A 24,868-nucleotide genomic window follows, 5' to 3' on the forward strand; every position below is an offset into this window, starting at 1 on the left:
AAAATGTTCAATTAAAAAAGAACATGTGTAAGTAACATAATAAAAAAGGAACAGACGAATGCCCTGCTCTTGTGAAGCCTGATGTTGTTTTGGATAACAATGGAATTTTCTTCTGGACTGGTAAAAACACATATGGTTCTCAAACTGTGTTCCATGGAACCCTTGGCTTCAGTAAGGGAGGCTGCTGTAAGGGACAACTCTCGTGTATCCTGATGAGGGACGTGGCACGCACGAGATACTATAGAGATGTCCTCCACAGTGAAATGTTCATGGATCTCAAAGGGTCCAAAAAGAACTGAAGTATTGCCTTCAGTCCATCTGGTCAACCTGTTTAAGCACAGATGGTGTTGCCTGACTTCTTAGCCAGATTCTGCGCATCAGTCCACTTGAAAATCTAACTCAAGACTGTTTTCAAATGGTCTCTCTTTCTTTCTTTCTTTGGACAGGCAGAGTTAGACAGTGAGAGAGAGAGAGACAGAGAGACAGGTCTTCCTTTTTTGGTTGGTTCACCCCCCAAATGGCCACCATGGCCAGCCACTGGTGTGCTGCGCTGATCCGAAGCCAGGAGCCAGGTGCTTCCTCTTGGTCTCCCATGCGGATGCAGGGCCCAAGCACTTGGGCCATCCTCCACTGCCTTCCCGGGTCACAGCAGAGAGCTGGCCTGGAAGAGGAGCAACCAGGACAGAACCCGGCACCCCAACCGGGACTAGAACCCGGTGTGCCGGCGCCGCAGGCTGAGGATTAGCCAAGTGAGCCCCGGTGCCAGCCAGGACTCTTTGTTTTCAAATGGTCTTTTTCTTCCCTCCCTCTCTTATCAATTCTGTTGTCCCCATTTTTCAATATCAAGAGCTTACTGACGGTTCTGCTGTACCTGTGAGCACACCTGCTATGGGCAGTGCTCTAAATGTGTGTGATACTCTTTGGTGAGAAGAGAGATGACCGACGGGCACGAGACTGGCCTTAATCCTCTTTGAACTGCTCTCCCTTTACCTCAGTGATACTGAGATTACAGTCATCTTTTGTTTGATGAAAAGACTCCCTAAAACACAAAAACCAAAAGAGAAATAAAACTTGAACAGCATTGGAGCCGGCGCTGTGGCGCAGCGGGTTAACACCCTGGCCTAGGCTGGCGCCGCGGCTCAATAGTAATCCTCTGCCTGCGGCGCTGGCACACCGGGTTCTAGTCCCGGTTGGGGCACCGGATTCTGTCCCGGTTGCCCCTCTTCCAGGCCAGCTCTCTGCTGTGGCCCGGGAGTGCAGTGGAGGATGGCCCAAGTGCTTGGGCCCTGCACCCGCATGGGAGACCAGGAGAAGCACCTGGCTCCTAGGCTTCGGATCAACGTGGTACGCCGGCCACAGCGCCGGCCGCAGCGGCCATTGGAGGGTGCACCAACAGTAAAGGAAGACTTTTTTCTCTCTCTCTCTCTCTCTCTCACTGTCCACTCTGCCTGTCCAAAAGAAACAAACAAACAAACACTCTGGCCTAATGCACCGGCATCCCATATGGATGCTGGTTCGAGTCCCGGCTGCTCCACTTCCAATCCAGCTCTCTGCTATGGCCTGGGAAAGCAGTAGAAGATGGCCCAAGTCCTTGGGCCCCTGCACTCATGTGGGATACCTGGAACAAGCTTCTGGCTCCTGGTTTCTGATCGGCGCAGCTCCAGCCATTGCGGCCATCTGGGGAGTGAACCATTGGATGGAAGACCTCTCTCTCGGTCTCTACCTCTCTCTGTAACTCCATCTTTCAAAATAAATAATAATTAAAAAAAAAAAAACTTGAACAGCACAGAATCCACTAAGTGAGTCCCCAGTGGCAGAGCAGTGCTTCGCTGTGGGGGGAGGGGGAGTGTGCTGATCAACCAAATGGTGTTGCACAGATACCTTCGAGGACGTGGCTGCCCCTCGCCGATGTCCCGTGTAGACTGTCACCAGGTAGTGGTACTGGGCAAAGGGATCGTTGTCCTCCAGCACTGTGACCTTGACCTGGACAGAGGGACAGCATTAGGGAGGGCCCTGCTCAGTGGGTTCACCCATCACACCAGCTGAGAACGAGCTGGGCATTTAAGACAATTAAAGGGCAAAAGCAAAATTATATATGCGACCTATTCATTTTGTTGGTGAAAACTGCTCTTTAAAAAAAGCAGCATTTCGGATAAAAACTATTGACAAAAGCACAAATGCATTGTCTGTTAAATATGACCCTGCTATTATGTTGGAAATAGACTTGGTGTTAAGCCAAGAGTGTTTGATGATGGACGTGGCGAGCCACACAAACACTGTTGACCTGGATTAAGATCCGTAACCAGACAGTGCTTACGAGGGAGCTGGAAGGAATGAAGTGCTGGGATAATGTCAGTTGGCAGGGGTTGGTCAGGGGCTCCCAAAGAGCCAAAGTCTGGCTGAGGCTCTGCGGCATCCAAGGCCTTCCCCAGCCTCACCCCATGTTGACATCCTGAGAGGTAGGGTGAGGGAGGGCGGGCATGTCAGGGCTCTATGGCTGTGCAGCCTGGCATGTGTGTATGTGTTCCCTCCAACTTTCCTAGGCACTTGCTGAAGGCCTACTATGTGTCAGTCATGGGGCATGTTTCAGAAAAATCAAAACCTGCAGTGACAGACAACCTGTAACTTGATCTCGTTTCAGAGTGGTCATATGCTCAGGCACACCTGGCATTGAATTCCTGCTCTGTCTAGAGGGCCTGAGGCCAGTCAGTGGCCCTCTGCATCCTGGGCTGCCTCCTATTTAAGACTTCAGAAGTACTGTGCAGGAAAGGGAAAACTCAGCAAGCATGGGGGTCCAAATCCCGCATGTGCCTGGGAAATCCTGGCTGCTGGCTAGGTCCTGGGGGGTAGCCTCTAAGCCCTGGGAATATCCCATGTGTTGAAAGTCTGTAGACCTGGGACCTTGGGCCTTGCTGACTTATGGTGAGAGCCCCAGGCATACTGGGGAGCCAGGAGACTGAGGCACTGGAAGACAGGCAGGTGCGCCACACCTTGCAAGCCGCACTTGGGTGATGAGGCCCAGTCAGATGCTGGTCCTGTGAGCTGTCACTCACTGTGGCTAGAGGATTAAGCAACTCCACTGGGAGATAGCCAGAGGCTTGCTCCAGGTCTCTCCTCTTTCCTTTGCTGGATTTAACCTGCGTCCTTTTGAGGACCATAACTATAACCACGAGGCTGACTGCCTTCCCGAGCTCTGTGAGTCCTTCCAGCTGATTACTGAGCCTGAGGGTGGTTTTGGGCACCCCTGGACTGGTCCCCAAGGGCTGCTGTGAGCCCTATTAAGTGGGATAACTCCTGTCCTATAGTAAGTTCTTGGAAAGTGGTCAGTGGCACAAGCCTCCTGATAATTATATGAAAAGAGACATTTTGCCTGAGACAAGTCCCAGGGTCCAGGGTCCAGGCCTGAACTGGCAGCTGGCCTCTCCGCTGCCCACCCTGGCTCTGGTCCCTGCAGCCCCTGCAAGGGGACTTCCAATGGTCCTCTCTTCCCCACCCCCTTGGCCATGCAAGCTCACCTTGGCCTGATCCTGCACGTCCTTCCTCCTCGCCCAGATCACCACCAACACGTAGATCACACACAGGCAGCCCACAGTGGTCACCACCACCGGGTTGTCCTCAAAGGTGGCAAAGAGCTCGGCAGTCTGGCCAACGTCAACGGCATTGGGCATCACTAGGAACGTGCTTCCGAAGAAGGTGAGGTGGTCACAGAGGCAGTGGGTCTGAGAAGGAGTGGTCCGCGGCCCCACCTGCAACTCCAGAGAAGCCAGGGTGGAAATGATCTGGGGCTCGTCCCAGCTCCCTGAGCCCAAGGCAGGAGAGTGACATTGGCTGCGCTGCCCTGCGGTGCGCTGGGAGGTTGCTGCGAGGCCAGCCTTGGCAGGGGGCCCCTTTGAGCTTTTTCATTTAATTAAGCATGAATTTTAAAATGCAGAGGAAGTTATTTCTAGCCAACATCCTACCCATTGTTCTTAGTGGGCACCTCTGTGTATCTTGGTGGTTGGCCTCGCCAGTTTTAGAGAAGTGTGCAGAGTAATGCTGGGGTCCTGTTGGTTCTACTCCTGAATCATGCATCACCCTAGACTCAATGTGTCCATTGCATGCCTAAGGCCCACTCACAGGGCAAGCATTTGTGTGACGCTAACTCTGTGCCCTGCAATGGGCCAGATGCCAGAGGACGCCCATGGCAACCAGCCCATCTCAGTTTGCCTGGGACTTCCCCGTTTTTCAAACAGCAAGTCCTGAGTGCCAGAAATTCCCTCAGTAACAGGCAAACTGGGATGTTAGTCAACTTATACCAAAGAGCAAAATACCATCTGGGGAGTCACAGGGGTAAAAAGAGAAGAACGAGTGTTTAAATCCTAAACTGGGAGTGACCATTTGGCCTGGTGGTCAAGATGCCGGCTTCCAGGGGCCAGCGCTGTGGTGCAGAAGGTTAAAGCCCCAGCCTGCAGCACCAGCATCCCATATGGGCACCAGTTCGAGTCCTGGCTGCTCCACTTATGATCCAACTCTCTGCTATGGCCTGGGAAAGCAGTGGAAAATGGCCCAAGTTCTTGGGTCCCTGCACCCACAGGGGAGACTTGGAGGAAGCTCCTGGCTCCCGGCTTTAGATCGGCCATGCTGCAGCCATTGCAGCCATCTGGGGAGTGAACCAGTGGATGGAAGACCTCTCTCTTTTTCTTTATAACTCTGTCTTTCAAATAAATAAAATAAATCTTAAAAAAAGATGCCAGCATCCAAGATTAGACTACCTGTGTTTGAGTCTCAGCTGCATTTCTAATCCCAGCTTCATGGGAATGTACACCCTGAGAGACAGCAGGTGGCAGCTAAAGTGGTTGGGTCCCTGACACCCATGTGGGAGACCTGGATGGAGTTCCTAGCTCCTGGCTCTAGCCCTGGCTCAGCCCTGGCTGTAGTAGCCATTTAGGGAAGGAACCAGCAAATGCGAGATTTCTCTCTATTCTCTCTGTGTGTGTCTGCCTCATAAATTAATGATTGAAACCCCAGTCTGGTGTCTCAACACCAGGAGGGGGATGCACTGGGACAGGAGAGACTGGTGGACCAGGACCAGAACCTCTACCTATGCCTTGCTTTACCCCCGTGTGGTCAGGCAGGCCATCCCCAAGCCCTGAAGCAAGCCAGCAGTCGTCTCCCAGGGACATTTGGTGGGTAAAGGAGATTTAATTCAATCCCATAACCCAGCATTGCCTTTTCATTCCAGGGTCCACTTCAAGGCAGTAAGGATGGATGGAGCAGCAAAGAAATTCTGAGAATTCTGGAAAGTTCTCTGGTCTAGCACCTGCTGGGGAAGAACCTCAGGGAGCCCAGTCATGTCCCAGCAGGTAACTGTTTACCTTATTGAGCTGTTCAGCAAGGCTCCCCCCACCACATACACGCACAAGCACAAACACACGCACATACACATCCATTCCCCCCACTCCACCCCCGGGCATGGTGCCAGTGGTTCATTACACAGCTGGGGAGCTTCCTGGAACACCAGGCATGCCTGGAAGAGTAGGGCTGGTTCAGACAAGAGACCTAAGTAGGTGCCCGTAACAAGACCGAGTGCTGGGGCTCAGGCCAATCTGGATGTAGACCCAACACCTGTGCCTTCCTGGACTCGCACAGTGATGAGCTTCAGTGGCTTTCCCCACCTTTTGTAGCCTGAGGGGGCCTCTGAATATTGAGAATTAACCTGTGGATCCACCATGACAGTAGTTGTGCCTTCAGCATCCTTGGAGAGAAAAAAATATATGCAAGAATATGGATTCTCAGACTCCTTGTAATAATTCCTACTTTGCTCTTAGATAAGAATATGTGGTCCAGAGACCTGGGACTTGCTGTGTAGGGAAGGGAGTGGTGGTTTTCCATCTAGGCCAGATGACTTTATTTACTTGTGGATGCAATTTCTATGTGTCCATAGTGTATCTGTACCTGCACCTGTACCTGCACTGTGATGAGTATACAGTGCACAAGTCTGGGCTAACCAGAGATTTTGGTCCCTGATGCATTCCTGCCTATGAGCTCTGCACGTCCCCCACTTACATATGTCTGCATTCATAGGTGCATGGTTTTAGCCTAAAGAGTACCCACTTGCCAGGCTCCAGGCTAAGTACTTCATCCCCCTCATCCAAGACCCCCCTGTATTCTCTGTGGTAGCCATCCTGTATCCCCATGGTGGGATGAGGAGGCTCAGAGAGGTGGGGCGACTTGGCCACCATTTGACAAAGTGGGATGAACAGCCTGACGCCACCCTGACACTTGTTGAGTAGACCTTGGGGGCATTCTGTGCCAGGAGCCCAGGAATAAGAGGGCTTCCGGGAGAGGGGAGCAGGACAGGGAGACCACACACCCAGGGTTTTTGTTCCCGAGGTACAAAGGCTCGTGCTGCAAGTTGTGGGGAACTCGCTCTCTCCTGGATGCCTCCATACACCCAGGTGAGTCTTCCCAGCACCTGGGGGAGTTCCCTGTGTGTGGCAGCCGGAAGCCAGGGCTTGACCTGACCAGACAACAGAGGCAACTACAGAAGTGAACACAGAGGGAGCTAGTTCTGAGTCTCTTCCTCCTCTGGCTCTGCTGGAACCTGGCTTCTCCCAGTGCCTTGGGACCATTGTGTGCCATTTGCTTCCTGTCTGGTCCTCTGCTAGGCTGAGAGCACACTGGGTTTTCTCAGTGCTCCGTCCCAATCACCAGGCACGTGGTGAAGATGTGTAAAATAAATAAATGGGCTAGGAGGAGACAGATGGGAGAGAGACTTCAATTCCAAGTGGAGGCTGGTGCAGGAGGAGGGAGAGGGAGGGGGAAATGTAGAACAAATCCAATGGAGGGAGACCCCAGCCCCCAGATGTGTGGGAGCTCCCTGAGAAGAGCAGGAGAGTTTTACTAGAGGGGAGCAGAAGTTTTACAAGTGGGGGGTATAAGAAGGGTGTTGGAAAGAGATGGCACTTGGCAAAGGCAAGGAAGGGGAAGGGACAGTGATGCCCTAGAGTGGGCTCTGATGACCTCCAGGCCAATGTCTGCCTGCAGGACGCTGCCGTAGGCCTTGGCTCCTTAGGGGCAGAGCTGAGCTGACCTGAGATGGGTTTGATTGCAAGGGACAGAGCCAAGAGGCATCCCAGGGCTCAGCAGGACAGCACCAGGCTCTGCAGAGGTAGCACCTAGCATGGCGGTTGTGTTTTAGAGACAAAACAGACCTGGCTTCAAGTTCCAGCTCCCCATCTTACTAGGTGTGGGATTTGGGACAAGTTAGCTTCCTGAGCCTTTGTTTTACCACCTGTAAAATGGGGGAAGACAGCTACCCTGGAGACCATGGTGCGGGCTTATAAAGAAAGCACAAATCCAGCAGAGAATGCTGCACCCATCCTAGCATGACAGACCCACGGTGAGTTTACCTCCTCGGCAGTGACGCCCTGGCCTCCTCAGCCACTGGAGTCCGCAGGGCTTCCTAGCCATTCGTCCACTCGTGGAATTATTGTGGGCTCCAGTAGCAACAAAGCACACAGTCCCCACCTCGAGGGCCCTCAGTGTGCCCAAGAGCAGCCATCATGTAAGCGTTCTGTAGAGAGGTCGGTGCTGTGCAGGGGGCATGTGTGCTCTGGGGTTTACAGCTGGAAATCTGAGCGAGTTGGAAGTGTTGCTAAGGCGGGGGCAGGGGCAGGAGGGATGTTCCAGGCACAGGGAACAGCATATGCAAAGGCCCTTTAAGTGACACAGATGCTGACTCCACAGGAACCGGTCACAACCAACCACGCTGCCCTGACTTCCCGTTCTCATCCCTCTCCTTACCTGGCACCCAGAGTTGTCCCAAGTTTCCTGGACCTCATCCCAGAACACACAGTGGGAGAGGAAGGTAGTGATGCCGACTGTGAGGTTCCCACGGGGGGCCAGCTCCAGGTCCGACTCGGGGGCCACAGTCAAACAGTAGACGCCTTCTCCGAAGCGCAGGTCCTCAGGGCCCAGGATCCACGTGAACGGCTCCTCTGCAGGGAGCAGGCACCAGGTCAGCTGGGAAAAGGGGACTGGGGTGGCTGAGCAGGGAAGCAGACTCCCGACGTGCTGGGAGTGCCCTCTCCCCCGGGACCCAGGAGCATGGAAGTGCCATGACTTGGTCAGCATGCAGAGCACCCCAGACAGACAGGGCTCAAAGATGGATTCTACCCCGTAATGGGTCTGTGATCTCGGGCTGTTTCTTAACCTCTGTCTTCTCATCTGGAAAGTGGGGATTTCAACACTTCCTACCCTCGAGGGCTGTGAAGACCAGAATGGGGTCAGTTCCCTAAGTGCTTATCAGCTTTGTCAGGGCGTGCATACAGCAGGTGCTCAAATAAGATTGGCAAACATTAGTGCTAGTAACACCAACAAAAAGAAGCGACTGCATGTGGCAGGTGGCTTTTTCCTTTGATTTTCTTCCTATGGCTTCTGATTCTCAAGTTTGAAGCGGGTCACACCCCAGGAAGCAGCTCAAGACAGAGCCCGGGGAACAGGGCTACCTGGAGCAGGTGTTGCCGGGAGGCGAGTTTGGACATCATAATTGGTCGTGTTGGGGTGGAAGCCGTAGCCCAGGCTGAGTGTGAGTGGGATGCCAGGACGCCAGTGCAGCTGGATCCCCAGGGCCGCCTTCCCTGAGGTCATGTTCACCCACAAGGCCCCAGGGCTGGTCAGGCTCAACACAGTCGGCTCACCGTGTCCTTCAGAAAGCCGGGGCAGCAGGATCTGTCATCGGAACAATCAAGTCAGAGGTGTGCCAGGATGCAGATGCCACTGGGCAGTGTCCAGCTGCTGCCGAGAGCCGTGCAAGACAAGTGCAGGGAGCTGAGCTTTGCTCCTGTGTTGCTTGCCTGTGGCCTCTATAAATGACACCCTCTCACTGGGTGGCTCTGGAATCCAGGAGTCCAGAGCCAGGTCAGAGGGCTAACATCAGCAGGGACGGCTCCTTCTGGAAGCCCTGGGAGAACCTGCTTCCTTGCCTCTCCCTGTTTTGGGGCCACCTGCAGTCCTCGGCTCATGGCCCCTCCCTCACACCACTCTAACTTCTTGCTTCTGGCATCAAATCACCTTCTTCCGTGGTCACTCTCTGCCTCCCTCTTATAAGGACCCTTGTGACTGCAACAGGCCATTGGATCATCCAGGACCACCTGCAGACCCTCGATTCAATCACAGCTGCAAAATCTCTTTTTGCATTTAAGGAGACATTCATCAGCTCCAGGATGAGGACTTAGACAGCAGCGGAAGCTGTCACTGAGTCGGTCCTTGAAGAGAAAATTGGAGAAGGCTAGAACACTCATTAAAGCCATGAAAACACTTGTGAGCTCATGTCCTAGCTTAGTTTTTTTAAAAAATGAAAATACCTTGTCTTTCCCTGCCCCCCTCATTCTTCCCTCTGTTTTTGCTTAATTTTAAAGGAAAATCTGGGGCTGACAATTTGGCATAGTAGGTTAAGCCACTGGCTGTGGCCATATGAGCACCAGTTGGAGTCCCTGATGCTCCACTTCCAATCCAGTTCCCCATTAATGTGACTAGGAGGGCAGCAGATGATGGCGCAAGTATTTGGGCCCCTGCCACCCAAGCAGAACACCAGGATGGAGCTCCAGGCTCTTGGCTTCAGCCTAGCCCAGACCCAACCATGGCAGCCGTTTGGGGAGGAAACCAGCAAATGGAAGATCTCTCTCCCTTTTTCCTTAACTCTGCATTCCAAATAAATACATCTTTTTTTTTTTTTTTTTTTTTTTTTTTTAAGAATTATAGAGAGAAAATCCAACTGCACATTTAGAGGCTACATCATGGGTTGGTTTACACAATGAAGATGATTAAAAGTTCAACTGGGCTGGCACCGCGGCTCACTAGGCTAATCCTCCGCCTTGCGGCGCCAGCACACTGGGTTCTAGTCCCGGTCGGGGCGCCGGATTCTGTCCCAGTTGCCCCTCTTCCAGGCCAGCTCTCTGCTGTGGCCAGGGAGTGCAGTGGAGGATGGCCCAAGTGCTTGGGCCCTGCACCCATGGGAGACCAGGAGAAGCACCTGGCTCCTGCCATCGGATCAGCGCGGCGCGCTGGCCGCAGCGCGCTGGCCGCAGCGGCCATTGGAAGGTGAACCAACGGCAAAGGAAGACCTTTCTGTCTGTCTTTCTCTCTCACTGTCCACTCTGCCTGTCAAAAAAATTTTAAAAAGTCCAACTGACAGATTTATAACAAGGAAAGCTTCTCAGTTAAGCACCCAGAGATTGGTTAGACTGACACATGTATAGTTCTACATGAAATGCAATGTGTAAGGCAGAGTCAGGGCCATTTCATGACTGACTGTTGTACAACCAACTTGAAAAGGAGGCCAGAAGCACCCCGACTTCTGACAACACTCGACTGCTACTGAAGAGTTAAAATTGTATATGTGCAGGTGTAAAAAGTTAAGCTTAAGCTTACAGGTTTAAACCTTGCTGGTACAGCTGTAAAAAAAATAAGACAGAGTAGCACCTTGGCAGTAGGGACTCCATTTTGGAGCACTTGAGACTCCATTCTGAGACAGCACCCCCCACCGTGAGACTCTGGTCTGAAACTATGATCTCAAATAGTCGGACAATAGCAGTGCACTACATCACCCTTGGCAACACACAAAAACCCCCTAGCATGATTGCTCAAGCTTAAAAGTAGAAAGGTTACACCTGGGTTACCTGGGCTAATAATGAAGATGTGATTTGTCTGTGTCTTACATTAATGTCAAGTCCTAATTGCTGATTGTAATATTGTAACTGGTATTGTCAAGATTATGATAAATATTAATTTCACTTAGGTTTTAGGTTATGTTGACCCCAGTAACCATATACTCTCTTTTGATTTTATGTACTCTCTTTTGATTTTAGCAACTGTGTATAGCAACCGTGCATAGCAACCATGTATTCCCCCCTTCCCGGTTTTGCGGTTTTTGCCTTTATAAACCCTAACCTTTGGTTATTCGGGGCTGCTCTGTTCATGTATGGTCAGACAGCCCCAGCATGCTGGATAATCAATAAAACTTCCCCTTGCTGTTTGCATAAGAGATGTCTCTTGGTGACGTTTTTCGGGCAGTGGACTCTAACACTACCTCGATATTCTCCGACAGGTCCCTCACAGGGATGAGCTGTCCGTCGGCGCGGGTCAGACGGAGGCCACCAATGCTTCCACTGACGTCAAAGCGGCTCCCGGCTGGGAAAGGGTTCTTTGGGAAACTCATCATCTGCAACAAGATCAGGGAGTGTCAGCCGGACCCCTGGACCCCTTGGGGCTGGAAGTGGACAGGTGCCCAGATGAATGGCAGGTCCTAAGAGGGCCGGGTGAGGAGCCTTGCTAGAAGGAGGGTGGGACAGGCCTTCAGCTGCTGCTGGTTTTTCTGGTGTGTCCACCCTTGGGCCTCAGAGAGTGGGCCCTGGGGAACCCAAGTCAGCCTTGCTTTGGCTGAGCACCTACAGGATCATGCAACTGTGCAAATGTCTCTGTGCAGCGAGCCGATGTGGTTGGCCTCCATACCGCGGTCTCCACATGGATGGACGCAACCAACTGCTGATGGAGAACACTTGGAAAAAACTGCATCTACACTGAACATGGGAGTTTTTTCTTGTCATTGTTCCATGAAGAATAGCATGTAACAACTATTCACATGTCCTTTACTCCACATCAGGCGTTATGAGTGTCTTCAAGAGGACTTAAAGTACATGGCAGGCCATGTGCAAACACAGGCCCCTGAGCACCTGGGGCTGTGGTGTCTGGGAGAGTCCTGGAATGAATTCCCCATGGGTGCTGAGGTCTGACCTTAAGTCTCCAAGAGAAAGATGCTTGTCACTTTTATTTGGGCTCAAGGAATCAATAGTCAAAATAATCCTTTCACCGGTTCAAGACCCGGCTGCTCCACTTCTGATCTAGCTCTTTGCTATGGCCTGGGAAAGCAGTAGAAGATGGTCCAAGTCCTTGGACCCCTGCACCCATTTGGGAGACCTGGAAGAAACTCCTGGCTCCTGGCTTTGGACAGGCCCAGCCCTACCTGTTGTGGCCATTGGGAGAGTGAATCAGTGGATGGAAGACCTCTCTCTGCATCTCCTTCTTTCTCTCTCTGCCTATGCCTCTCTAACTCTGCCTTTCACATAAGTAAATACATCTTTTTTAAAAAAAGTGCCTCTGCCGGCGCCGCGGCTCACTAGGCTAATCCTCCGCCTAGCGGCGCCGGCACACCGGGTTCTAGTCCCGGTCGGGGCGCCGGATTCTGTCCCGGTTGCCCCTCTTCCAGGCCAGCCCTCTGCTGTGGCCAGGGAGTGCAGTGGAGGATGGCCCAGGTGCTTGGGCCCTGCACCCCATGGGAGACCAGGAAAAGCACCTGGCTCCTGGCTCCTGCCATCGGATCAGCGCGGTGCGCCGGCCGCAGCGCGCCGGCCGCGGCGGCCATTGGAGGGTGAACCAACGGCAAAGGAAGACCTTTCTCTCTGTCTCTCTCTCTCACTGTCCACTCTGTCTGTCAAAAAAAAAAAAAAAAATAAATAAATAAATAAATAAAAAAAGTGCCTTTATCTGAGGGTGGAAAGAGCCTGAGTTTGCCATTTCCTGGTCATGGAACTGATGGAAAGAGCTTTCCATCTACTGCCCAGTAGATTCAAGACTGCTGGAGAGGTTTTGCGACTCAGTATGAAGAGGACAGGTTTGGATGTCAGGAGTGCCACTTAACTGTGGCTTTGGCTAAGTCACTGAACCTAATCTGTAAAATGGGCACAGTAGTACCATGTGGTCAGCAGAGGTGCTATCAGCAGAAACGAGCAAATACATGGGACAGCACTTTGCAAACTGTGAAGGGCTGTCCCTGCAGAGGTGATCACTGCTGTTACCCTGATGTCCACAGGCTCCTGGCTGTCCTCTGCAGAGCCGAGGGACAAGGTGGCAGGCAGGGTGAAGGTCGCAGAGCCAGCAGCAGCGATGTGCATGGAGGAGCCTCGCCAACTCTGTGCCTGTATTCTGGCCATGGGATAAGACAGAGAGAAGAAAGTCAGAGCTGGAGGAAGAGCTGTACCCCCGCACTACAGGGAGTCCTGGCTTTGCCATCAGAGGGGGTACAGCGGTGAACAAAGCTGGAAAATGCTCTGTCCTCACGGAACCTCCAGGGCAGCACAGGGCATCCACTGCCCTCAGTGCTACTTCTGCTCAAACAGTTGCATATCTGGATTATCCAGACACCACAGGGACAGCTGCCCGCTCAGCAGGTGCTGAGTGAATAAGTGAGCTTGGGCGGAGACATTTCTCCAGGCTGCTCTCTGTCCACTCGACCTCTGGTGTCACGGCCCCACCTTCTCTGGCCTTTGACCCTGTCCTATCTGATGAGTGTGGGGACCTGCTTTCAGAGCCTAGTTCTGATCAAGATGCCACTTTGGAAAACTGCCCGAGGGCTGCAGAGGGCAACCCTGGCATGAGGAGCCAGGGACTGAGACTTGGGATGGGGGTGGAGAGGGGGTCCCACAGTGCCTGCAGCACAGTCTAGCCCCTGGTGGTCAGGTGGAGGGGTGGTGGGAGGATGACATCTCTAGGTGCTGGGTCAGTGCTCAGCCAGGGAGAAGCCCTCTGCGAGGAAAAGTCCCCTGGCCAGTGTGTCTTGAATCCTCAGGCCCATGGAGCAGTGGGCTGGGCAAACACGCCAGGGCATGGCATGCAGTGGGATGCTTCCGGTCACTCAGCCTCTGCACAGCTGTGACACTGTCTGTCACTCAGGATTCTTGCAGGTGGCTCTGACACTTGGCTTGGCTTTCGACTATTCTGTGTAAACTGCCATCATGTTGTGTTTGTGTGTGTGGCGGGGGACTTCCCCGGGTGGGCAGTCCTTCCCAGCTTTAGGTCTCTTTCCTTCTCTGATCCCCACAGTAGGCGCCTGGGCTCTGCCTGTCCCAGAGTTACGGGATGTGCTGTGGATGAGCGAGGCTGGGGGAGGAGCCTCCTTGGGTGCACCCACGCAGCCAGTTACCTGTTTGTGTACACGGAGATGGAGCGGGTGGCCAGCGTGGCGGGAAGGCCCCCAGGCAGTGTCCCCAGCAGGAGGGCAGTCTGCACATGCTCTGCGACTCCGAGCAGCTCGGGCACTGTGGCAGCCTGGAAAGGGAGACAGGAAACAATGCTGTGGGTGCTGACACGAGGCCAACGTGGGGCCTTCAGGGGGATCAGGGGTGTGAGGCGGAACACAGCCCTGGTGGGAGCGTGAAGAGCGGGCACTTGCAAAGTCAGACGCCTGCCTCTTGCCAACCTTGTCATCCTCACAACAAACACATGGGGTGGGTCTGCATTATCACCCTTGGCAGACAGGGAAATGGCGGCACGGAGGACGGGTGACCAGAGATGCTATGCTGATGAGGGTCACAGCTGGGTCTGTGCCCTGAGCTGATGTCCTGTCTTGGCCCACGTCTGATTCCAGGGGAAATGGCCAGGCAAGGCCGCTCTGCAGGCGTCACCTGCCCTGGACTCTGCTCCCCACCCCGTCCAAAGCCCCAGGTAAGATGCATCGCTGGGATTGCCAGGGCTGCTGTGAGGACGCAGGAAGGGTGGGTGTTTGCTCAGAGCTGCTTTCCGGGCACAATTAGTGTGTGTGTGTGTGTGTGTGTGTAACTGTGAGTGTATGACTGTGTGTGCATGTGGGTGAACTTGAGTGCATGAAAGTGTGTATGTATGAATGTGAATGTGAGTTGAGGTCGGGAGCATGAGTGTTGAGCATGTATGAATGTGTGTAGGTGACTCTGAAGTGTGCAATCAGGGCACAGTGTGAGTGTGCAAGGGTGTGCCTGTGATTGCATGTGCGTGCATCTGAGTGTGTTGTGAGTTTGTATGGGAGTGTCTATGATTAAGTGTGTGAATGTGCTTGTGGGAGGGTACAAGTGGGTGAATGTGGCCACATGTAACCATGTGACTATGTGAGTGTGCACCCCCATGTCTTCAATCCCGTGTGTCCTTAGTTCTTCCCAAATAGACAGTGGCCCTGTGATAAAGTGGCAGCTAGAAGTGGGTTTGGGCTCCACCATGATGTTGTCCCAGGATGCCGCGTCCTTGGGCCCCACTGGGGTGCTGGGGCTGCTTGGGACTGTGCTGCTCTTGTGGCCACCTCTTTTCTAACAATGTTCTGTGTTCCTGGCTGAGTGAAACAGGGGTACCCAGCCTTGAAGGGGGTATGTGAGACCCCTCTGACTGCTGGCTGATCTGGGATGAGGCAGAAAGTGCCACTTTGCAGATCAGAACGTGGGGCTAGGAAAGTTGTGTGACCTGCCCAAGACACAGGCTCGCAAGTGACAGCAGCGGGGTTTGAACTCAAGCTGACTCGTTCCAGGGCACGAGCTACCTGCTCTACCACACTGCCTCCGGAAGCTCTGTTCTCAGAAACTTTTTCCAGCTCTCCAGGCAACACTTTAGCCTCTGTGCCTCAGTTTCCTCGCCTACAAGATGAGACAAAGATCCACCTGGAAACACTGAGAAGTGGGGGTGGGGGTGGGGATGGGGTGGGGTCTGCATCTGGGACACTGACCTGGCTGCTGGTGAATGCTGTGGTCTCTTCTGGTCTGTTGCTCAGGGAAGCTTCCAGAACACTGCCCACCACCTGAAACAAGTCCTGGATGGCTGCCTGGCGCCTCTGGTCCTCAGGATGGGCCTTGGCACTCACCATCAACAGGGCCTCAGTGGCCTGTTGCAGAGCCCAGCTGGCCTCCCGCTAGATTTGCCCAAAGAAGGAAAAAGAGTGTGAGCCCTGCCTGGGATTGGGAGTGCCTGTCTCAGTCAAGGGACAGGGGCTGCAGTGTAGGGGAGCAGGGCAGGGACTCATGCCAAAGAAGACCGGGCCAGAGCCGTCACACAGGCTGCCTGCATCCCTGACTTGAGGTCAGAGTCCCCCCACCCCCACCCCCATTACAAAGTTCTAATTGCCTTCCAGAGGGCAGTCTGGCCATCTCTGAGTCCATTCCAGAGTGCCTTGTACAGTGCCCTGCACATAGTAGGGATTCGATAGCATTTCTGATTGGAGGGATGGATGGGCAGGTGGATGAATGGACGGGTGGACAGGTGAATGGAGGATGGATGGACTGAAGGGTAGGTGAACAGATGGGTGAGTGGAGGATGGATAGGTGGATGGGTGAATGGCGGGTATGTGGGTAGATGGATAAGTGGATGGATGAATGGAGGGTAGCTGGGTGGGTGGGTGGAGAGTGGATGAATAGTGCTACACTTTGAACATGAACTCCCCAGCTGACAGAGATATTTAAACTCCAGAGTCTATGTTGATGGTACTGCGAGGGTAGAAATGTAATTGAATTAAAGCAATGATGGTAGGGCTTTTGGGAAGTGATTAGACTGGGTTAGATTGCTAGGGTCAAGCTCTACGACCAACTCATGGTGGCTTCATCAGGAGTTACCACAGAGAGGACTGTGCTTCCTGTCTCACCTCCCTGTTCTTCCTCCATACGCATTCTGCCACCCTTGGCCCTCATCAACACCTGACCAACGGGGCTGCCGACCTTGGACTGTGAATCTCCAAAACCATTGAGTGGGAACAAACATTTTCTTTCTTGCTAAGTTGCTTCTCTCAGGTATTTATTAGAGTGATGAAAGGTTAACTAATACAAACAGATGGATGTAGGGTGGATGGACACAGCACTGACTCCAACTTTGTGAGCATATATGTACTTGTGACATTATTTGTTTAATGTGTGGCTGCCCCAGTTGTCTGAAAGTTCCCTGAGGGCAGAGACTGTCTGAGTGATTTCCTGCTGAGCTCTCCATGAGCTGCACAGTGCCTGGCACATACAGGACATCCAGGAAGCATTTGTTGCATGAATGAATAAAGAAATGGAAGGACTGAGGTGAGGGTATATACAGGTACAGGCAGTATGTCTGCAGGTGAAACAGGTGAACAAGTGGGTACAACAGAGATGTCATCAACAGCGCCGTGGTCCCTGGCTTCTGATGGGAGGACTTGAGGGGTATAACCTCCTGCCAGCCTGGGGGTGTGGATAGAGGGCAGTTCTCCCCTCCTCCTGTCATTATGGCTTCCCTTTCTAATCCTTGCCACCGTACCCCTACGAATGCAGTGTTGTAATTTGAGTTCTCCAAGAAGCAGAGGTCGAGTCAAGGATTTGAGAGAAAGTTGTTTATTTGGAGGTGATTCCAGGAAACATTGGCAGGGAGTGGGGGAGAGAGTAAGGGAGGGGCAAGAAGCCAACACAGAGAGAAGGATCAGGTCTTTTTCTAGGGCTCAATCCTGCTTAGGAGCTGGGGTATATGTACTGCAGCCCCATTTGTCACTGAGCACTGGATCAATTAGGCAGGTAGAATGACCCCTGGGGGTCAGAGAAGACCCCCAGAGAAACAAAGGCAGGAGCTGGCAGCTGAAGACCAGGCCGGGATGCACTGAATTGGAGGAGGGGGTAGGGTGTGCATGGGAAGGTCTGGACACATACTTGGCTACAGAGGATTAATTAGATTCAGTCACTCCCCGGAGTTGCTCTCCAGGGGTTGGGGGAGTGAGGGGGTGTGGGCAGAGAGGCTGTCACATTTAGCAGGAGACACGGGGCAGCTGGAAGGGCACCTTCCCTGTACCACCCACACAGGACCCTTGGAACAAAGGTGGCAGAGGTACTTGGCATTGGTCTCTGACTGTGTGGCGCTTTGATCCAAGCCCAGCTAGGCTGTCACCCACCCACTGGGAGCTGCATAACCTGTGGCCTGGCTCAGTGGCTGGGAACTACTCACCTGGGCTGCAGGTGTGAGCTCCTCACTATGGTGGGTCACCTCTCTCAGCGCCTCAGTCAGCCCCTGCACCCTCTGCATGTCCTCCAGGCTGGCCGTGACCGTGGACAGTGACCTCAGCACACTCTCTCTGACCTTGGCATAGGGGGAGAAAGGCAGAGAGAGGAAATGTAATTTCAGTGTCTCGGGGAAGTCATCGCAGAAAGATTTGGGTCAGAGGAGTGCCTGGGCTCTTCTGGGGTTTTCCCAAGCTCCGCAGGTATCCATTTGCCTCAAAGGATGCATGGGAAGCAGGGTCATGGCCTCCCGAAGATGCCCCTGTCTTAATCCCCCCAAACTGTGGCTATGCAGGTGGTAAAACCACTTTGCAGATTTCATTGTGGTAAGGATCCTGAGATGGGGAGATTGTCCTGGATTAACGAGGTGAGGCCAGCATAACGCACCATGTAATCCAAGCATCTTTGTAAGACGGAGGCATGAGGGTCAGAGTCAGAGGCTGGTCTGTGAGGGTAGTTAGAGGCTGGGGAGAGGAGAATAGGAGGGGACTTGGAATATGGAGCAAGGGGCCAAGGGTCAAGGAAGGCAGGTGGCCTCTAAACGCTGGAAAAGCAGGAGGTGATTCTTCCCGAGAGCCCCCAGCCCTCTCACAGCCTTGCCCAGGCACCCTTGACCTAGGCCAGGTCACTTTTCCCCCTCTGAGTCCTGGTTTCGTCATCTTTACTAGGAAAAGGCCAGGAGCTGATATTGTGGCACAGTGAGCTAAGCTGCCACCTGCATTGCGGGCATCCTGCATCCGAGTGCTGGCTCCATCCCCAGCTGCTCCACTTGAGATCCAGCTCCCTGTTAATGCACCAGGGAAAGCAACAGCAGATGACTCAAGTGCTTGGGCCCCTGCCACCCATGTGGGAGACCCAGATGGAGCTCTAGGCTCCTGGCTTTGGCCTGGGCCAGCCTCAGCCATTGTGGCCATTTGAGGGAGTGAATGGAAGGTCAATCTCTTTCTCTCTCCTCTCCTCCCCCTTCAAATAAATAAATCTTTTCCAAGAATAGGAAGAGGCTGGACTGACATCCTCTAAATTCCTTCCAGCCCCAGAAGCCTGTGTCGGGGTGTGGATGAGCAGAGGAAGCAGGTTATCAACAAAGCAGGCATTTTCTGTGTGTCACTCACTGTGAGGATGATGATCTTGAGCACTTGGGAGACACTAAAGGCTTCACCACCATCCACACGCCTGCCCCGTTCCCCCTTCCCCCCTTCTTCCACAGCGGCAGGCAGACCCCGGGGCCCAGGGGAAGAGCAGGAGGGGAGCCTGCCTCAGCACCTTCTGTCTGGCGTCCCTGCTCAGCAGCTGCCCAGAGCCCTGGCCCTGGCCCTCGTGGTTCAGCACAGAGGACACGGACTTGGCCAGCTGGAGAAGCTGCTCGGGGGCGCCCTCCTCTTGGAGAGTGGCGGTGATTCTCTCTGACACAGCAGCCGGGAAAGCCATGTCTTCCTCTACACGTGTGTCTCGGAGACCCACCTGATGGGGAAGCAGAAATATGCTCAGAAATATACTCAAGACCCTGCTGCCTGAACTCAGGGGTCTTCTCCGTGAGCCAGAGGGGACTAGAAGCCTTGGACCTGGCACAGAGCATCCAGAGGCCGGGGGCCGCTGGACCTGTCGGCACCAGGACCCCATGGCCACCAAAACCATGCCTTGGGTGATCCGTGGCCGCCCCCACCAAAACTGTGCCCTGGGTGATCCGTGGCCGCCCTCCTCACTGCCCTTCTCAGCTTGTTCTCAGCCCTGTCTATGTTTGCTTGCTCTCTGCCCCATGGCGTTTGCCCGGGGTTTTATCCAGGTTCTGCCTGGAGTTGCTGTTGGCTGATCTTGGTCCTCTTTTCCTGGGTTCTCTGAAGATGTGACACTAATCAGGGCAGGTCTTCCTGCTCTGCCCAAGTCCTCCTCCCAAGCCTCGCTCCCTACTCCTACTCTAGCTACTGAGTCGCAGGGTCTGAAGGTAAAAACTGTGTCCCTTGTATCCTTGGCTGTAGCTCCAGGACTAGGCACGTAGTAGATTGCTCTACAAGTGTTTCTTGAATGACTCACTGGTGTATCTGGCCATGGCTTTGCTTTTCTTCCACTCAGGCATCTTTCTGGGTTGAGAAGTTTCCTCTGTCAGGAAACAGTGGTCACTGTCACCACCCACCTTAACCGTGGCACGTGTCTGTTGTCTCTCCCCCGCCTGATTGGTGACAGAAATGACCACTGTCAGCACAAAGCCATTGTCTTCTTTTCCAAGTGGCAGATACACCGATGAGAGGGTGGGGTCAGGGCCACAGTGGAGACAGGAACCTGGCAAAATGGAAACCAAGCGGTGAGGCGGCATCTCCATGCCTCAGGCAGATTGCAGCCCACACAGGTAGAGCCAGGTTGGCTCTTCAAGGTGTGGCAGGCACTGGGGGCTTCCAAACTCTTGGTGAGAAGACAGTTACAGGGCCTGACCCACTGTCCTCCCTAAGTAACAGGCCGGGCTGGAACTTCAGAATAATTTTACTAAAATCCATGGAAAATTGAAGAGAGAATCCTCTTCCCCACATTTGCAAATTAAAAAAAGCAAAAACGAGTTTCCAAAAGAAGAAAAAGACAGGGTGGGGGGAGGAGAAGGAAAATACAGGGCAACAACAAAAACAACTGAAAAATCCACTTGAAACACAGCCAGGTTCCTGCAAAGCCCTTCCCAGGCTGCTCTGGCTAAATCACAGCCCTGGCATCTCTGTCTTCGTTTACCAGTTGTCTCTGTTTCTAGACTGCTCCACGGGGTCAAGGGCAGGCGCACAGCACAGAGCCTGCCACTCAGTCCATCTCTGTGAGAATTAATGAATGAGTGAGTGACTATCTTGTGCATCTTTAAGCGGAAGCCATCTGTGATTGGAGTGTGCAGACGATGCTGCAGGTACTGATCTGCAGTGAAAACTCAGTTTTCTGTGGTCACACGAGCGCTTTGGGCTGGCCTGGGGTGGGGTTACTGAAGACGAAATGGCCAGCTGGAGTTAAGCCAGCTGCCGCAGCCTCTCCCCCTGGGCCCTGCAGGTCTGAAGTGGAAGCTGCTCACTGCTCACTCTGCCTCAGCCTTTTCCTGCCAGGCTCCTACCTCCTCTCCACATCTCCTTCACAGGGTGCCCCACGACAACTGCACTCCCTCGGGTCTCAGAACAGCTTCCGTCCTCCCTGCTCTGGTCAAGGTGTCCAGTCCTGGTGGGGTCTGAGGCTGGATCCTGGGACTCTCGGCAGCACCCCCGGTGCCGAGGTTTGGAGGAGAGTTCTGATCGGGCCAGAACCCATCAGAGCCTGTGTGAGGGTCACCGCACGCCCAAGCCTATAGGAGGAGGGAGAGACTCCCACGAGCCCTCCGGGTCCTTGCCACCACCACACAGGAGAATAAACGCCATGCGGGCTGCTGCCCCGCCTCCCGCCTCTGCCCCAGTGCTCTCCTGGGCTGTGTGTTGTTACAGCGACGGGATGTGTGTGTATGTGGGGGAGACTGCAGGGTTTTGTGCTGTGTGAATGTGGTCTTTCATGGTTTCCACTTTTGATACTGCCCATTCCTGGCAAAGCAGGGCCCATCAAATTGTTGAAGGCTCTATGAACCAGACCCATCTCCATCTCCCTGGGCAGCTCCAGACTTCTGAGGGATGCTGTCTTGCAGTGGCCCATACGACCCTGCTAGGCAGCCTCGCCTCTTTCACCCTTACAACGTCCCTCAGCTGGCTTCCAGCTGTGGAGGAGCTGCTGGGACCTGCCTCTCCTGTCTGGGGTGTGAGGGCTGGGGAGCCCCCATCCTGGACCCTCGCCCATGCCTAGAACACATTCTCTGCAGCTCCAGAGAGGCTGGGACATGCCCAGGAGCTGAGGAGAGCAGAGTCCTCAGCCGGTACCTGATTCCAGGCAGAAGCAGTACTCCAGGTGGCCCCGGGCTACGGAGGCATTGCAGAGGATCGCGAAGCTTGTCAGAACGGTGCCCTCCTCTGGGACGATGGCACAGGCGGGCACCCCGGGGGCAGGCAGAGTGCTGATCACGTAGGTGTCCTCCCCATAGGAGCTCCTGCTCAGTGCTGGGGTGAGAAGGCAGGTCAAGCTGGGCGAGCTGTTTGCTCAATGCAGATTCCCAGGCCCTTAGCCCGCCCCGGAGCCTCAGACCTCTCTGGGAGCTCTGAGGCAGGCCCAGACATCTGCATATTCAATACCACACCCCCCCCCCATGCAGAGGGCCCCCAGGTCTCTGAGAAAGTGACAAAGAAAAGAATCAGAGTCCAGCCTGAATCCCAGGTCTGCCTTCACCTCACACTTGACCTTTTTGAGAGTCAGTTCCTCAACTGCAACACAGGGCTAAGAATAACGTCCTGAGGAGGGAGTATGGGGGTACTTAAAAAACTTAGTGGGAAATGGAATTAAAAGTTTAATTTGGTGGAAAATTTTTAAAATACTGTATATTTCCCACGAACTTTCTGAAGACCCCTCATATGCATGGGTTTCAAAAATTTTTGCACCAAAATAAACTTATCTTTCTAGGCCCCTCCAACCCTGGGGTGAGCCCACAGGTGACCCGCACAGCACCCATATCACCTGGGTTTTCAAGAGCCATGGGTGCCTGGAAGAGCCAGGAATAAAGAGAATCTCCATCAGTTATAGTTAATCCTGTGGCAGAGACTCAGAAGGTTTGGGGTGGACCTAGGAGTGAACTGAACTAGTCAGTTATCATGGTGGGGGGTGGCCTAGGGCCACTCTGGGACAGAGAGGCAATCCTTCCCCAAAAGCAGGGCTTGCAGTGAATGAGAAGCACTGAGTCAGCCCTGCAGGAGGAGCAGGTGTGGGCCTCTGCCCCGGTGTTCCTCATCCTGCGTTAATAACAGTTCTGTGGCTGGTGTGTGTTATACCCCATGAGAGGCACAGAGAGCATAACCCCTGTGCCTACAGTCTCCCTGGTCGAGAGTGGAAGGAGTGGGAGTCAGGCCAGGGCTGCCCCTGTCCCCACACAATGTCTCGGCTCCCACCTGTGGCTCTGACCCGGATGACGTCTCCCCAGGTTTGCAGGGCTGAGCTGTTGAGCTGTAGCGTGGAGGTGTTGCTCTGAAGGAGGGTTAAGGACCTCGGCCAAAATCCTCGCAGTCTGCAGGCGGTGGGGAGGGGCTTGGCCTGAAAGAGAACATGGCCCAGGGCCTCAGCAGGACCGGGCTGCCGACCCCTTAGCCGGCCTTCCAGATGGACTGACAGACAAGCGACAGGAAGGCGACACCTGCTTCCCTGTAGGTCGGCCAGAACAGCACATCTCCAGGCTCTTTAAGGTGTGTGTGAGAGGTGAGCGGCCTCATTAGGGGAGCGAGGGAAGGCAAAGAGGTGGGTTGGAGAGGCATCTAGCCTCCTGTGGGGAGCCCTGGAGTGTATGTCACACCACAGAACTCTGCTGACACAGGAGCAAGGCGTCTGGGCTCCCAGACTGACATGTCCATTGGTTGTTGGTCAACGGCCACTCATGGGGGTTGGGGGACTCGGCTGGGCTACCAACAGCGTCAGCTGCAGTGGCTCCCTATGGCCCCTGCTCCCTTCCTCTGTGGCAGGACCCCAATACCCACCCCCAGGGCACAGCTCAGAGGGGAGCTGACCTGTCCCTGGCTCAATACTGGGCACGTGACATGGCTGGGCCCTCAAGGGGGAAGGTTTCTGATTCTGAGTGGCTGCCCATGTCCTCACCTGCTCCGACGAGGTGCGGTCTAAATACCAGCTGAACGTGGCCACCGGGGCGTCGTCTCCCATGGTGACCCTGAGCAGAAGGTCATCGTTGGCATCCACTGGCCCACAGTTGTGCTCGCAGCTGCGAGGGGGCAGAGGACAGAGTGAGGAATCTCCCTCGGGCATGGGGACCACTGCCTGGCCATCTGCCTGTTCCTCTAAGTCTTGTGAGAGGGCAGGACGTGTCCTTCTCCTAAACGGAAGATGGAGTAAAAGCCACTACTCCTGCTCCAGCCGAAGCTGGGACGTAGCCTTGGCCGTGACCAGGGTGTGAGCTGTGCCCTAAGTTCCCGTCCTACTCACTTCTAGGCCCTGCCCACGCTTCCACCTCCTTCCTGCGCCTCTTCTCCTTCATCCTCTGGGATGCCCTCACTTCTTGGTTACTCTGCCTGTCCCCTTTGCTCGCTCTGTTCCCTCTCCACTACCCCCGTACCCCTTCACATCTTTGCTGAGCCCAGCACCAGAGGGGAATCTTCTCTGGGACAGGGGCCCAGGAGCAAGCTCTCTCCCTTCATTCCTTTCTGCATCATCACTGACCCCCAGGGAGGAGCCCTGCAGTCACAGAGATGGGGCTGCTCTGCCCATCCTGCAAATGGCAGTAACCCCAGAGGACTGTGTCCTGTGCCCCACCTGATCCGAGGCCTTAGCTCCGGGGGAGCAGACACGTAGAGGCACTGCTCCACCTCGTGCTCCACCTCCTGGCCCCTCTGGATGGCCAGGTGTAGGGTGACAGCTGAGCCAGGTGGTGGCAGGCAGGGCGGCGGGACCACCAGCTCCCTCCGGTCCACATGGAGCAGGCGCTTCTTCATGCAGTCTCTCCACTGAGCCCAGCAGTGCCCTGCAAGGGAGACGGGCAAACACCATTCTCATCAGGAACCCAAGTTTTGCGCGTGTGGCTACCTTCTGGTTCAGGAGCTTTAGAGGACAGGGGTCAGAAATACCAACAGGAGCTATAAACAGAGATCTTGATTTCTAAGGAGTGCTGGGAGAGGATGCCTGGGGGCAGGTTGCTGCTCAGGGAAAACCTGCAGCGGGGCTTGGCTGGTGACTGGCACTGGTGCTGGGGCGGCCTTGTAGCAGGAGAGAGCTCCATGCGGCTTCTCAGCCTGGTGCCACTGCCTCTCTGTCTAGGGCCCTGTGTCCATGTGGGCTACTACAGGGTCGTCCCCTGCTTATGTTAGCAGCTCCACAGATTTCTACAACTCTATTAGTTGATATTTATCCACCAACACCTCACTCCTTACCACCTCCAAGGTGTGTCAGGAGTCAGGCCCATCAGCTCAGTCACCTAAACACAGCTTTTTTAAAACAAATTATTCCTATTTTTATGTATTTGAAAGGCAGAGAGAGGGAAAAAGAAGTCCTGAAGGGTGGTGGAGAGAGAC

The 24,868-nt window shown here is 54.1% G+C and overlaps 2 protein-coding genes across 5 annotated transcripts in view; one reads left to right on the forward strand and one right to left on the reverse strand.

Annotated features, from left to right (window-relative positions):
- The window catches only part of LOC100357827 (polycystin-1-like protein 2), a 100,651-nt gene that overhangs the window by 38,706 nt on the left and 37,077 nt on the right, over positions 1-24,868 (reverse strand). The window contains exons 11-25 of the mRNA XM_089318838.1: positions 24,114-24,321; positions 23,445-23,565; positions 22,748-22,889; positions 21,632-21,808; positions 19,903-20,048; positions 19,035-19,232; positions 17,719-17,850; positions 15,503-15,685; positions 13,961-14,085; positions 12,837-12,963; positions 11,072-11,203; positions 8,490-8,712; positions 7,786-7,979; positions 3,516-3,746; positions 1,882-1,983 (exon numbers count right to left, since the gene is read on the reverse strand). Of these exons, the coding sequence (XP_089174964.1) occupies positions 1,882-1,983; positions 3,516-3,746; positions 7,786-7,979; positions 8,490-8,712; positions 11,072-11,203; positions 12,837-12,963; positions 13,961-14,085; positions 15,503-15,685; positions 17,719-17,850; positions 19,035-19,232; positions 19,903-20,048; positions 21,632-21,808; positions 22,748-22,889; positions 23,445-23,565; positions 24,114-24,321 (2,441 nt within the window). The remainder of the gene's footprint in view (positions 1-1,881; positions 1,984-3,515; positions 3,747-7,785; positions 7,980-8,489; positions 8,713-11,071; positions 11,204-12,836; positions 12,964-13,960; positions 14,086-15,502; positions 15,686-17,718; positions 17,851-19,034; positions 19,233-19,902; positions 20,049-21,631; positions 21,809-22,747; positions 22,890-23,444; positions 23,566-24,113; positions 24,322-24,868) is intronic.
- Positions 22,883-24,868, forward strand: part of BCO1 (beta-carotene oxygenase 1) — an 83,878-nt gene continuing 81,892 nt past the window's right edge. For 2 of the 4 annotated variants that reach the window (XM_089318836.1, XM_089318834.1), the window contains exon 1: positions 22,883-23,051. The gene's annotated coding sequence lies outside the window, so the exon portion shown is untranslated. The remainder of the gene's footprint in view (positions 23,052-24,868) is intronic. The other 2 variants (XM_089318833.1, XM_089318832.1) reach the window with 1 other exon arrangement.

The sequence above is a fragment of the Oryctolagus cuniculus genome, chromosome 18 (assembly GCF_051225735.1).
Source record: "Oryctolagus cuniculus isolate XC-2025 breed Fujian yellow rabbit chromosome 18, ASM5122573v1, whole genome shotgun sequence".
NCBI lineage: Eukaryota > Metazoa > Chordata > Mammalia > Lagomorpha > Leporidae > Oryctolagus > Oryctolagus cuniculus.